The 11,640-nt window shown below is 46.5% G+C and overlaps 2 protein-coding genes across 2 annotated transcripts; one reads left to right on the top strand and one right to left on the bottom strand.

Annotated features, from left to right (window-relative positions):
* The first annotated feature begins 13 nt into the window (after window positions 1-13).
* On the top strand, window positions 14-1,762 carry LOC107213718 (P2Y purinoceptor 2-like). Its single transcript, XM_033519220.1, has one exon. The coding sequence runs from the start codon at window positions 37-39 to the stop codon at window positions 1,108-1,110; it is 1,074 nt and encodes a 357-aa protein (XP_033375111.1). The 5' UTR covers window positions 14-36; the 3' UTR covers window positions 1,111-1,762.
* An 879-nt stretch (window positions 1,763-2,641) lies between these two features.
* On the bottom strand, window positions 2,642-11,494 carry INTS11 (integrator complex subunit 11). The gene is made up of 17 exons (XM_015648456.3): window positions 11,277-11,494; window positions 10,591-10,688; window positions 9,584-9,657; window positions 9,127-9,355; window positions 8,935-9,033; window positions 8,785-8,819; window positions 8,023-8,161; window positions 7,698-7,762; window positions 7,253-7,442; window positions 6,627-6,710; window positions 6,337-6,426; window positions 5,700-5,862; window positions 5,392-5,499; window positions 4,891-4,952; window positions 4,129-4,271; window positions 3,557-3,686; window positions 2,642-2,884 (listed from the first exon to the last, which is right to left on the bottom strand). Exons 1-17 carry the CDS (start codon window positions 11,302-11,304, stop codon window positions 2,819-2,821), a joined length of 1,803 nt encoding a protein of 600 aa, XP_015503942.1. The 5' UTR covers window positions 11,305-11,494; the 3' UTR covers window positions 2,642-2,818.
* Window positions 11,495-11,640: the final 146 nt, after the last annotated feature.

The following is an 11,640-nucleotide window of genomic DNA, read 5'->3' as shown; positions in this document are numbered from 1 at the left end:
CCTGGAGGGAATCATTCCTGCTCTCCAGCAGGAACCATGGCAGGGATTTCCTGGGCTGAGGGAGTCTCCAATGGGACACATTTCCCAATTTCCAATGGGACAAAAGCCAGCTCTGGAGGCGCTTTGGGGGCAGATTTGCAGCACTCCCTGTTTGCTGTCAGCTACAGTGCAGTGCTGGTGCTGGGGCTGGCGGGCAATGCCCTGTCCCTGTCCCTGCTGTCCTGCAGAATGAAGCCCCTGTCCCACTCCTACGTCCTCCTGCTGCACCTGGCCCTGCTGGACACTCTGTTCCTCACTGTGCTGCCTCTCCAGATCCACACCCAGCTGCTTGGGGACACCTGGACCTTTGGGGACACGGCCTGCAGGGTCACCCAGGCTCTGTTCTGCCTCCACGTGTCCCTCAGCGTTGCCTTTTTTGGCTGCCTCGGCCTGGATCTGTGGCTGGCAGTGCTGCACCCCTTCACCTCCATCCAGTTCAGGGCCACCCACTACATGCTGGTGGCCACGGCCCTGTGGGTGGTGGCCCTGGCTGCCACTGTCCCACTTGTGCTGCACAGCAGAGGGGTGAAGAGTTGCTTTGGGAACCTCCCTGGGAGCTGGGCTCACCCCACAGCCCCTCACACCATCCTGGCTTTCATTTTTGGGGTGGCTGTCCCATTTTCCATCATCCTGCTGGGCCTGCCACTGGTGGCCAGGAGCGTGTGGCAGAGCCGGCGCAGAGCTGCCAGGAGGAAGGCCCTGGGCACCATCTCCATCATGCTGGGCATCTGTGCCCTCTGCTTCCTGCCCCAGCACCTCACCCAGCTGCTGCAGTTCCTGCGGGGGATCCAGGAGGAGCCGCTCCCCAGCCTGATCCCCGAGATCCAGAGGGTGACCGAGGCCCTGGCGAGCTGCAGCTGCTGCCTGAACCCCCTCCTGTACCACTTCCACTCCTCCAGCAGAGCCTGGCACTGCCCCTTCAGGCTCAGCCTCAGGTCCAAGAGGGTGTTCACCATCTGTGATCACAATTTTGGGGACCCTTCCTGGGGCTGCAAGTCCGGGCAGAGGCATGAAAGGAAAATCCACGGGGGATGGAACCAGCTGATCCACTCCAGGTACACACAGAGCTGATATTTCTGATTATTTCCTTCAAAACAAGCCTGGAAAACCCATTTTTATTTTTTCCCATGTGGTGGCTGTTAAAGCAGATGGAGATTTTGATCAGAAAATGGACAATCCTTGGGGGAGCCAGAGCCTTGGATAGGCCTCCAGAGCACTCCTGGGTTTGTGTTCAGGGATGTTTTGGGCTCAATCTGTTGAATTTTGGGGTTGGTAGAACTTGGGGCTGTTTCCTGGGAAACAGCACATCCCAGGAAGTGGGGGATTTGAAGGAAATCCAGGAAACTGCTGGATCCAGGCAGCCCTGCTGGGCTTTTCCCTGTTTTCCTGCTGCCTCACAGGCTGCTGCCCACATTCCACAGCCAAATAGGGGCTTCTCATCATGCCTTGGCTTCCCAGGGAATATTCCAGGATTTCCAGGCTGTGGATTCAAGCTGGACACTGATGAATGGAGGTTTTGAAGGCAGCAGATATTTGATAAATCCCAGGATTTAGCAGTCAGTGGTAAACAAGCTCCTCTCCCCACACACTCAGCCCAGCTCTTTGCACTGTGTGGTCTTAAGTGTCCAAAGTTCTTTTTTCCACTGACATTTGGTGATATAAACACAACTCTCTGACCTTTCCTCCCCCCTTTTCTTGTATTAACAGCCCCCACGTGGTTTCTGAGAATTGCTGAGTTTCCATCCCCTATGAAACGTGAGACTCTGGAGAGATTTTTTCATTTGTGGGCATTTCTGAGGCACCAGAAAACCACAGGCCTGGTTTAAAACCTGCTTAGAACCGAGTTTATTCCAGAGGATGTGGGGTTTGGGTATAACAGAGGCACAGGCTCAGTTCTGCTCCTTCAAACATCACTCTGAGAGCAGCAGATCAACAAAAATCAGGATCTGAATTTCCAAGTTCAGCCTAAAATTCACCCTGTGCCCAGGTGCTTGTCCTTGATTGGACACCTCTTACTAATTACTGTTAAAAGCCCAGGTTGGCCTCTGGCCTCTCCCACCCTCTATTTTGCTCTTAGCTCAAAGCAATTTTAAAATCTTGGTGAGAAAATCAGCTCCAACTTTTCTAAACTCTGGAAAATGACAATCCCTGTGTTCCCTGGGAGGGTTTGGGGGAAATCCTGGGACTGTGAGAGCCCCAGAGGAGCATCAGCCCAAAATAATCCTTTACCTTTAGCAGAAATTGCTATTTTTATCCCATTTCTAGGCTGTGGGAAATCCTCCCAGCACTGGAGAGGGATTGGTTTTATCAGCCAAGCACAATTATGGATAAAGGTAAAAAAATGGATTGGAGGCTCCTTGCAGCTGGCCCAGAGGGAAAGATGGGGAATTAAAGAAGTTTTGCTGCTTGATTATCAGCACATTTAGGGATTTTTACTTTCTATAGGCTCTGTGATGCTTTTATGCTTTGAATTTTAATTGTTTCAGGCAGTACTGAGGGGTTTTTAAGGGAAATCAGCTGTGGGAGGGGAGAACACTGAGTAACTTTTACTTTAATGTGTAAACAAGTCAAAAATTGCTCCTCGGGTCTGTCTCAAAATAGGTTCTTGATTCCCTGGATATGTTTTTTCCAAGGGGGAAAATCCCAGTGCTGGTGCCTGTCACTGCAGGAATTTGACAAACACTGGAATTCTTTTATTAAAACCAAGCACAAAAAAGCATTGACAGCGTAAACAAAATAAAATCTGACTTTGTGACCCACCCTGGGCTGGGCTCTGCTCTCAGGGGGTGCTCTGGGGCAGCCCTTTCTTCAGGAGGGATGTGAGATAACTGCCAAGCTCTTCATCCTAAAAGGGATAAAAAAAAATAGGATGAGAACAAAATCTTCCTGTGATTGTCCTATTTGGGGCAGTAAATTCAATTTTGGTACCTAGAAATGGACTGAGAGAATTCCTGGACCTTGCAAGATCTAATGTGAACTGTGTTTAAAAATTGAAACAATCCACAAATAACAAACTATTGGTGTGAAACTCCTACTTCTCAAAGGACCTGAGGGGTTTCCTTTGAGGAAAAGCCCCATTTTTGCTTGAAGTCAAGGAATAAACTGATTTTATTGCTTTGCCTTCCAAAGGCATTTCCTTGCTGTCAAGAAAGAGTTTAATAATCCAGCCACAAAAAGTGAAGATGATGGGATGACGGTCAAATAAAAGAATGTTAAGATCAGAAAGAGTTGTCTACTTGCTTTAAACTTTCCAAGTAAGAAATACAACCTGAAATACTCAGTAGAGCTCAAAACACAGAGAGAACTGAACTGGAAGTGGAATTACCCCAGAAGTTCTCTGCTTCAGTGGGCCCAGAGAGCTCCTGTTAAACCATTTCTGCTCAACCCCAGATGGTCATAAAACAGCAGGGATTCCCCTTGTTTTCCAAACTCCTTCAAAGCCAGAGGAGGAAGGATTCCTCAGTGAAGGAATGGTTTGGGATGGAAGGAATTCAGGTCAGAAATGAGGAATTCCCACCTGGTAAGTCCAGGACACGAGCAGGACTTTGGTTCCTTGATCCTCCGAGTGCGCCGTGGCCTGGATCAGGATGGACTCCACAGTGATGGAGCCATCAGGGAGATGCTGCACTGAGTAATCCTTCAGGATCCTGCAGAGAGAGGAGACAGGGCATTTCTCTGGAATGCTGGGTCACCCCTGGGTCTTCATCCCAAATCCCAGCCTGTTCCTCTCTTGGTTGTGTCTGAGCCCAAGGAAGGGAAAAGGGGCTGATGCACTTATTAAACACTGATGCATTCTGGTGTTTCCATTAATCATAGAGGATTTCCTGCAGAAATGATTCCTGCAGAATTTATCCCAGGCTCTACAGCTCCAACCTGAGCCCTGCTCTGAGCAAAGAACTCAGAATGCGGCAAATGCACAGAGGGAAAAACAACTTTTAAGGTTCTGCTGTTGCCAGCTCAAAGGACAGGCTGCCTGTGCTACAGCTGAGCTGCCTGGATTGGGAACAATCAACTCCATCCTGCGGGATAAAAAATCAACTCCATCAATCCTGAGGGATTAAAAACCCTTGCCAGGGAAGCAGAGCTCACCCCTTGAGGTGGTTGTAGACCCTGAGCACGGTCTCGTGCTCCTTGCGTGGGTCCTGGATGTGGACACGGCAGGTGAAGCGCAGCTGATGCTCTGCCAGCCCCAGCTCCTTCAAGGCCTGCTCAGGGGAAACCAGCCGGAAACTCTATGGGGAAAAAGGGATAAATCCATGGAGAAGCAGTCCTCTGAGCTTTGTGGAGTTGTGTTGCTGCCCTGTGGTCAGAGGAAGCAGGGAAGACTGTTCCCTTTCCATGCTGAAACATTGCTGCGTGTTTGTCACTGCTGAGGGCGACCGAGGCTGGGACATCCAGCTAAATAATAATTAATAAATAAATATTTAACATGATCAGGTTGGTCTCTGGAAGACAGTTTAACCTTTAGCAGGGGAGTGATGTTTGAAAATAAAGATGAGGTTGAAGATGAGGCATCTTCTTTGTGAGGAAACACAACTGCTCATCGTGATTTGGGTTCCTTGTGCACCTAAAAACTTGACACCACCTTCAGAGGATACCAAAAAAACACCCTCAGAGGAAACAAAACAGCCTCAGAGGGCACAAAACACAGAGGACATGAAAAACACCCCTCAGAGGGCACAAAACACCCTCAGAGGGCACAAAAGACCCTCAGAGGGCTCAAAACCCCCTCAGAGAGCACAAAACACCAAGAGGCCACAAAACACTCTGAAAGGGCACAAAAAACCACCCTGAGAGGTCACAAAACACCCCAAGAGGACACAAGTCAAGCACAAGGACTCTTTCACTCACGTTGTCCTTCATGAGTAACGTGCCATGCATCAGCTTTGGCTTCTTGGCATCTGGTAAAGGACCTAAAGCAAAGCCAGGGGTAGAAAAACACATGAGGTGCTGCTTTTTCACCCAAAAGTGCTCTAAGACTGAGGCTGGGGCATTGAGGCCCTGCTGAGGTTCAGACATTGGAATTTTGCACCTTTCTTCTCTTATCTGTTCAATGCATCAATGGTGTTTAACCATTATCAGAAATACTGACACCTAAGCAATAATATTTAGAGCAACTCCCTCTGTTCCCAGAGCACTTCCTGATGGAAGAATTATTTTTCTAAAATTCAGTTTATAAAAGTAATTCCAGCTTTCCCAAACCAAGCTGCTACAAGCACTCAAGGGTAGCAAACCAGGCAGGGTGTGCACATTGATTTTAAATGTTATTAAATATAAATGTACAGCTTTCTACCAACAGCAGCACTACAAAAAGCAGCAGCAGGGAGGAAAATTGGGGGTGGGAAGTATCACCTATGGCTGTTTCCCTTTTGAGGAGGCCCAGGGAGATGTCCACAGGGATGCAGGGGTTGGTGAGGATGGTGGTGGTCTCTCCATTAGCTGGCATGAAGCAGCTGACATCTGCAAAGGAAACAGCAGCAACAAAACTTCAGTTCCAAGGGGGTCACTGCAATTAACTGGGCTTAATTAATGCTGATTAAGATGTTACAGGCATCTGTTCTTTGAGGGGAGCTGTAAATGCCACACCTAACCACACCGAGGGAAGAAAAACGTGATTTTCAAGCTCTGATGCCATTCCCTCCCCTCCCATGGATACCTACGGAATTCCTGCTCGATTTTCTGCTTCAGGAACTCCATTTTCTTGGCTTCCCCGTGCACCAGGAGCACATTCCTGGGCTCAGCCTGGCGGATCAGCTGCATGATGCCCTTGGCATCGGCATGGGCACTGAAGGACATGTACTCCACCTGCATCTTCACTTCCAGCTGGGAGGAGCAGAGCACAGGATTTAGAAGTTGGAAATTCCTTTGGAGCACACCCAGAACCCTCTCAATTTACTTAAGAGGACAAAGGAGAAAACCTAAATTCTCTTAACAAAAAGCTGTCATAACTTAAAGGCTTGAACTGCCCCATTTCAGACAATATTTGTCACATGAACAAAGCAAATATTGAAGGTCAAAATCTGTTACCCAAATCTGTTTAAAAATTTATCGTTTATCAATTTTACCTATTTGCCTCATTAGGACTCATTATTAAACAGCATAAAGTGCCCCTGAAAGTTTTATGGTAGAAGCAAAGGGCTCCTCAAAGTTTTTTGGTAGAAATTAATGCAAAAAGGGAAAAAAACGCAAATGCAACTTTGCTAAAGTGAAAGGGAAAAAAAACAAACCAAGTGCAACTCCAAATCCAAAGATTATTTTGAGGTATTTTCAGTGCTGGAAATTGAAAACCCAACTTACCATTTGTCTTCCTTCCATCTCCAGCTTCCTTTGCCCACTGAGGATCTTGTGGCCCACAGTTCCCTGGACGCAGTAGCCAGGCATGATCACCTGGGAAAAAAGAACAGGAAAATCAACAATTCCATGGATTTGATCATCATAATAGTCACAAATTTAGAGCTTGAATGTCCTGGTTCAGAGACGACTTGTGTCCTTTAATTCCAGCTCCTCAGGAAAAGCTTTGCTACAATCTCAGTACTTTTAACTCACATCAACATAAAACATCACCCCAAAAAAACCCAATTTCTTACCATATTCTTCTCATTCCCTGCCCATTTCCTGAAGATTTGGAGGGACTGTCCTGCATGGAGCATTCCAGGGGTTGCAAACACTACCTGGAAGTCAAAGATGTGCCATAAATCACTATAGAAAACCATTTTTTCCATGATTTATAGCAATATCTTAGAACTGTGCAGAGTATCCATCAATACCCATCACCAACACTGCACAAATATGGATTTTTGCTGTTTGATTTTCTTCCCACTCTGTCTAAAATTCCCAGGGTCTGACCCACTGTTTTAGAAAATAAAAACAATATTCCCTGTTTTAGGAAGTATTTGTGAGCATTCCCAGTGTCTGATGGAAAACTCAGAGTGGTTTTTTAATGGTACCAAACAAACCAGAATTAAAGCAGCAATAAAAGATTGTGTGGAAAAGAAAATCCTGGTTTGAATTTTCATTTTCTCTGGGTGTTTCACCTTTAATGAAATAAAACCAGAAAGAGATGTAATATTTACAGAGATGGCCTGGCCACACAGGTTTTTATGTGGGATTGATGGGGTGGAGGATGCTTAGGATGCTTTTCCCACCAGGATTTGGGATCACACTGGAATAAAAGAGCTGCCAGACCCCCAGTCCCTCACCAGCACCCACCTACCATAGGCCCCGGGTTGTCTGCAAAGGCTCTGTCAAAGGCTTTGATGTGTTTGAACTCAAACATGTTCCTCTGCACAAAAGTTTTCCGGATTTTCTGGTTAGTCCAGGTGATGAAGAGTTTGTAATAATGATTGGCCTTCTCTGTCAGGCCCGTGGAAAAGTAAATTGGAGCTTTCAAGTTCATCCTTTCCCTGCAAAAGAAGTGACCTGTGAGGGGTAAAGTAAATCCTGGCTATCCAGAAAGCTGTGGAATGTCCCAAGGTTGGGTTTTTTTGGGTGTATTTCCCTATTTTCATGAGCCCTAAATCAGTATTTTAACAATGCTACACCCCCATGCAGGTTTTAGTGCCCTTCTTGTCACTACAGACAAATTCCTGCCACTTTCAACATTCATCAGACACAGAAGATCCCAAAAAGCAGGTGGGGCATGCCTGGGCTGCACTCACCAGAAAGTTTCCAATAAAATACAAAGCTCCTGGGCACGTCCAAGGGCGAAAACTGGGATGAGAACCTGGAACAGAGATGGAATTCAGAGTCTGGGAAAGCCAAACAGCATAAAATGCACTGTGACTATTATTTCTAAACAAATCCCTCTCACTTCTTGATAGTCTTCCAATTCCCAGGAATGTTTTGCAGTTTGGAATGAAAGGCACAGGCTCAGCTCTGCCTGCACTGAGGGGAATTTCTCTCCTGGAGGATATGAAATCAGGATTTGTTGGTACTGTTGAGGATTTGTAGAGAGCAACAAATCTGTGGGAGAGGCCACTGTACCTTCCCTCCTCTTTCCACAGTCTCATGGACTTTCTTCAGGAAATCCCTTTCCCTGCAGCGTTTGGAATCCCTGATGGTGGTGGCATAGGTGGATTCACTGATCAGCAGATCAGGGCGGCATTTATCAATCCAGGCAGCTCTGAACAGAGGGAATTTCAATCAAAAATCTCATTAGGAAATGGTTTCTGGCATTTTTAATCTGAAGGTCTCCAAGCTGGCTTGGGAATGTCACTGTGTCCACAGGAAATGAGAATAAAGTGTGTCTTGGGAATTCTGTGACAGCTTTAATTATTCCAGCTCAAAACTGAAATTACAGACCTTGAAAAGCAACATTTATCCAGTTTTAAATGAATTAAAATATTCATCTGAATAGCAGGGATGTTACACATCTCTCATATATGCCAATGAAAATACATATATGGTAGATTTATAATGTTATAACACATAAGCGTTGAAGTTTGTGATTAATAATCTCTTAGAAAGTAAAAACACCAGGAAAAAAACATTTCAAACACTGAAATCCAACTACAGCCCTAAAAACAGATGAATGTGAATATTCAGATTACATTAAGGTCTATCTGGCAGGTTTAATGTAAATATCTTCACTCTCACAATTTAAAATTGCATCTCTATTTCCAGAAGAGATATCATTAAATATTCCAAAGAATTAAAGTTGATAAGCTCCTACTATTAACAGAAGCTGTGCTGAAATCCTTCAGTCAGAAATCCTCAAAACTCACAGAAATTCAGCTTTTTACTCACCCCAGGTGTCTGTCTGGTGTCATGTTATAATCACCCTGAGGGAAGAAGAGAAACCCAGTGGTATTTTTGAGCCAATGGAGGGATCTATAAATATCTGGGAATATTTCTAGATAAAAAGAGAGAAATAATTCTAAACCTGGGCATACTCACAGTATACACCACGGACTCACAGCCAACCTTGATCTGGAACATGGCAGCTCCCAGCACGTGGCCTGCATAGTAGGCCTTGATCTCTAGCTCCTCATCCACCTACCCCAACAGCAAAATCCTTCATTAATGACAATATTTTCAATTAAAATTGGGGTTTTTTTGCCTCCTGCAACACCAGCAAAGCCCCTTCACCTGCACTGTCTGGTGGAGGTGCACAGCCACCACCTTCTTCATGCAGTCTTTGATCATCTGGGAGGTGAAGAAGTTGGTTTCCCCTTTCTTATCCACGGTGATTTTCCTGTAGTCCTCCAGCAGGATGGGGCAGATGGCCTTGGTGGGGTGGGTCATGTAAATGGGGCCATCGTACCCAACCATCTCACTGAAATAGGGCAGAGCCCCACAGTGGTCCAAGTGGAAATGGCTGCAAAATTTAAAAATTAAATTAAATTTTTAAAAAAAACCAACTCACAATGGTTACACAGGATTCAGCTTGGGTGGTTCCCAGACCTTTTGAAGCTCTGCAGGACATGGAAAAAGCATGAAGAATATGACAGAATATGAATATGAAAAATATGAGGGATGGGCTTGGGAAGTGTTTGGGATAGCAGGGGACAGCACTAAAAGAGCTGGGACAAGGAAGGTGCCTCACCTGATGATGACACAGTCCAGGAAATCAGTCAGCCTTCCATTCTGGGTGATGTAGGAGAAGTCAGGGAAGCGCCTCTGCAGCCATGGGAAAACAGGCAATCCATCAGGAATGCATCACTGATCCCGCAAAAACATGGAGGGAAGGGCCTGGGACTCTGGGAATGTGCTGAGCCCTCTCCAGGCAGCACCAGCAGCTTTTGTTTGCAGGAAGAGGCAGAAAGGAAGGGGCAGACAGAGAACTGAGCCTTTCATAAATATATTCTATCTTCCAAGTAAAACAGGTGCTGAACACATCCTGCTTCTGCGGCACAAAGCCCCAAAGCTTTCCTGTCACAGCACATTTACTGCTTGAACAGAATCCTACAGAATATTTGTGCCATTATTCCTTTCCTGCTGTGTCAGGGAACCCAAAATCAGGAGTGTCCTCTCTTCCTGGAGCATCAGGAATGTAGTGAGCATCCCACATGGAATGAAGTGCCCTAAAGCTAAGGGCAGGATTCCTGCTCACAGGAAATACAGAGGGTCCAAACCCACGCAGCTGCATTAATAAACATTTTTCCAAAGCCCACGAGCTAGGGAAAGAAGGGCTAGATGGTGGCATTTCATGGAATACTTGAAGGGACATTTTGGGCAGGAAGGGAGATTTTTAAGGGGAAAGAGCAACTCTGCTATAGTCCAGCTCCAGCAGTGGCTGACAGAGGAGCTCAAAAATGCACCTGGGAGAGGGGGGGATGGCTGGAGCTGGCCCAGGGGACACTGTGGGACAGGGGGGGATGGCTGGAGCTGGCCCAGGGGACACTGTGGGACGGGGGGGATGGCTGGAGCTGGCCCAGGGGACACTGTGGGACGGGGGGGATGGCTGGAGCTGGCCCAGGGGACACTGTGGGACGGGGGGGATGGCTGGAGCTGGCCCAGGGGACACTGTGGGACGGGGGGGATGGCTGGAGCTGGCCCAGGGGACACTGTGGGACGGGGGGGATGGCTGGAGCTGGCCCAGGGGACACTCACATCATCATTGTAGCCCATGTGCATCCCACAGTCCAGCATCACGTTTTTGCCAGCAATGGACACCAGGATGCAGCTCCTGCCTACGTCCTGCCCAGCACCTGGACACCAGCAAAACACCAATAAAACACCAGCAAAACATCAGTAAAACAGTACTAAAATACCAGTAAAACACCTCTGGGAAAAGCTGCAACTCTTTCAAAAGAAAAATAGGTAAAGGTCTGCACAAACTTCGATCAACTGCAGTTTTGAGGAAGAGAAAAAATCCTTTATCTGGGAAGGATTAGAACTCAACTTCCAGCTCTGCCCTCATTAAGCTTCATTAATTTAAACCCACACCAAGCCCGAAAACTATCCATGAGGATAAAGCAGTTCTGCTCAGCACATCTTCTGCCTCTCACTTCAGAATCCATAAAAAAAAAGATTAAACACAGAAAACCGAGAAATATTGGTAGGTGAATTAATGTTCTATCACAATACCACAGTGCCTTTACCAGAACGAATTCATTAATCCTGATTAATTAATCCAAATAGTTATAACTGTCACCGGAAAAACCAATGGAGGGCAGAGAGATGCTGACAGGACAAATCAGGGCACTGCTCCAGCAGCCTGGCCAATATTACCCTGAATACCAAATCCAACAGGTTTTCAGTGTTTGTATTTCAAGGCGATTTTAGGCTGGACTTACCCAAGGGAGTGACTTTGATCTCAGGCATTTTTACCCTACTCCAGGTCCCAAAACCGCAGAGAAAATTACTCCACAAGCAGATCCGTGGGAGGCACAAAAAGAGAGAATTTCCCTGGTTTTACAGCCGCCATTTCAAGTGTTTTCCAGGATCTGGCCGAAGACTCGAGGAGAGGCCAAACTTTTTCCTGAGGAGAGACAGAAAACACGAGTAAGGTGGTAAACAACAACCTGTAGGAAACCAGCCCTATTTGCCTTCGATATCCCCCATCACTGCTGAGAGCCGGGAAAACACACATAGAAACACACAAAAACAGACCAAAAAAGCACAAAAAACCACACAAAACCGCATAAAAACACACAAAAA

Source organism: Parus major, chromosome 21 (assembly GCF_001522545.3).
Source record: "Parus major isolate Abel chromosome 21, Parus_major1.1, whole genome shotgun sequence".
In the NCBI taxonomy this organism is placed as follows: Eukaryota; Metazoa; Chordata; class Aves; order Passeriformes; family Paridae; genus Parus; species Parus major.
Note: the sequence above shows the minus strand (reverse complement) of the source record. Positions and strands in the feature narration are given on the sequence as shown.

What these genes read in the sequence shown, in the direction of transcription:
- INTS11 (XM_015648456.3), bottom strand. Translation starts at nt 11,304, where the DNA reads ATGCCTGAGATCAAAGTCACTCCCTTGG. An exon ending in GATCAAAGTCACTCCCTTGG is followed by an intron (nt 10,689 to 11,276) that starts GTAAGTCCAGCC and finishes GCTGGTGTCCAG; the next exon opens with GTGCTGGGCAGGACGTAGGC. An exon ending in CTGGACTGTGTCATCATCAG is followed by an intron (nt 9,356 to 9,583) that starts GTGAGGCACCTT and finishes TAAATTTTGCAG; the next exon opens with CCATTTCCACTTGGACCACT.
- LOC107213718 (XM_033519220.1), top strand. Translation starts at nt 37, where the DNA reads ATGGCAGGGATTTCCTGGGCTGAGGGAGTCTCCAATGGGACACATTTC.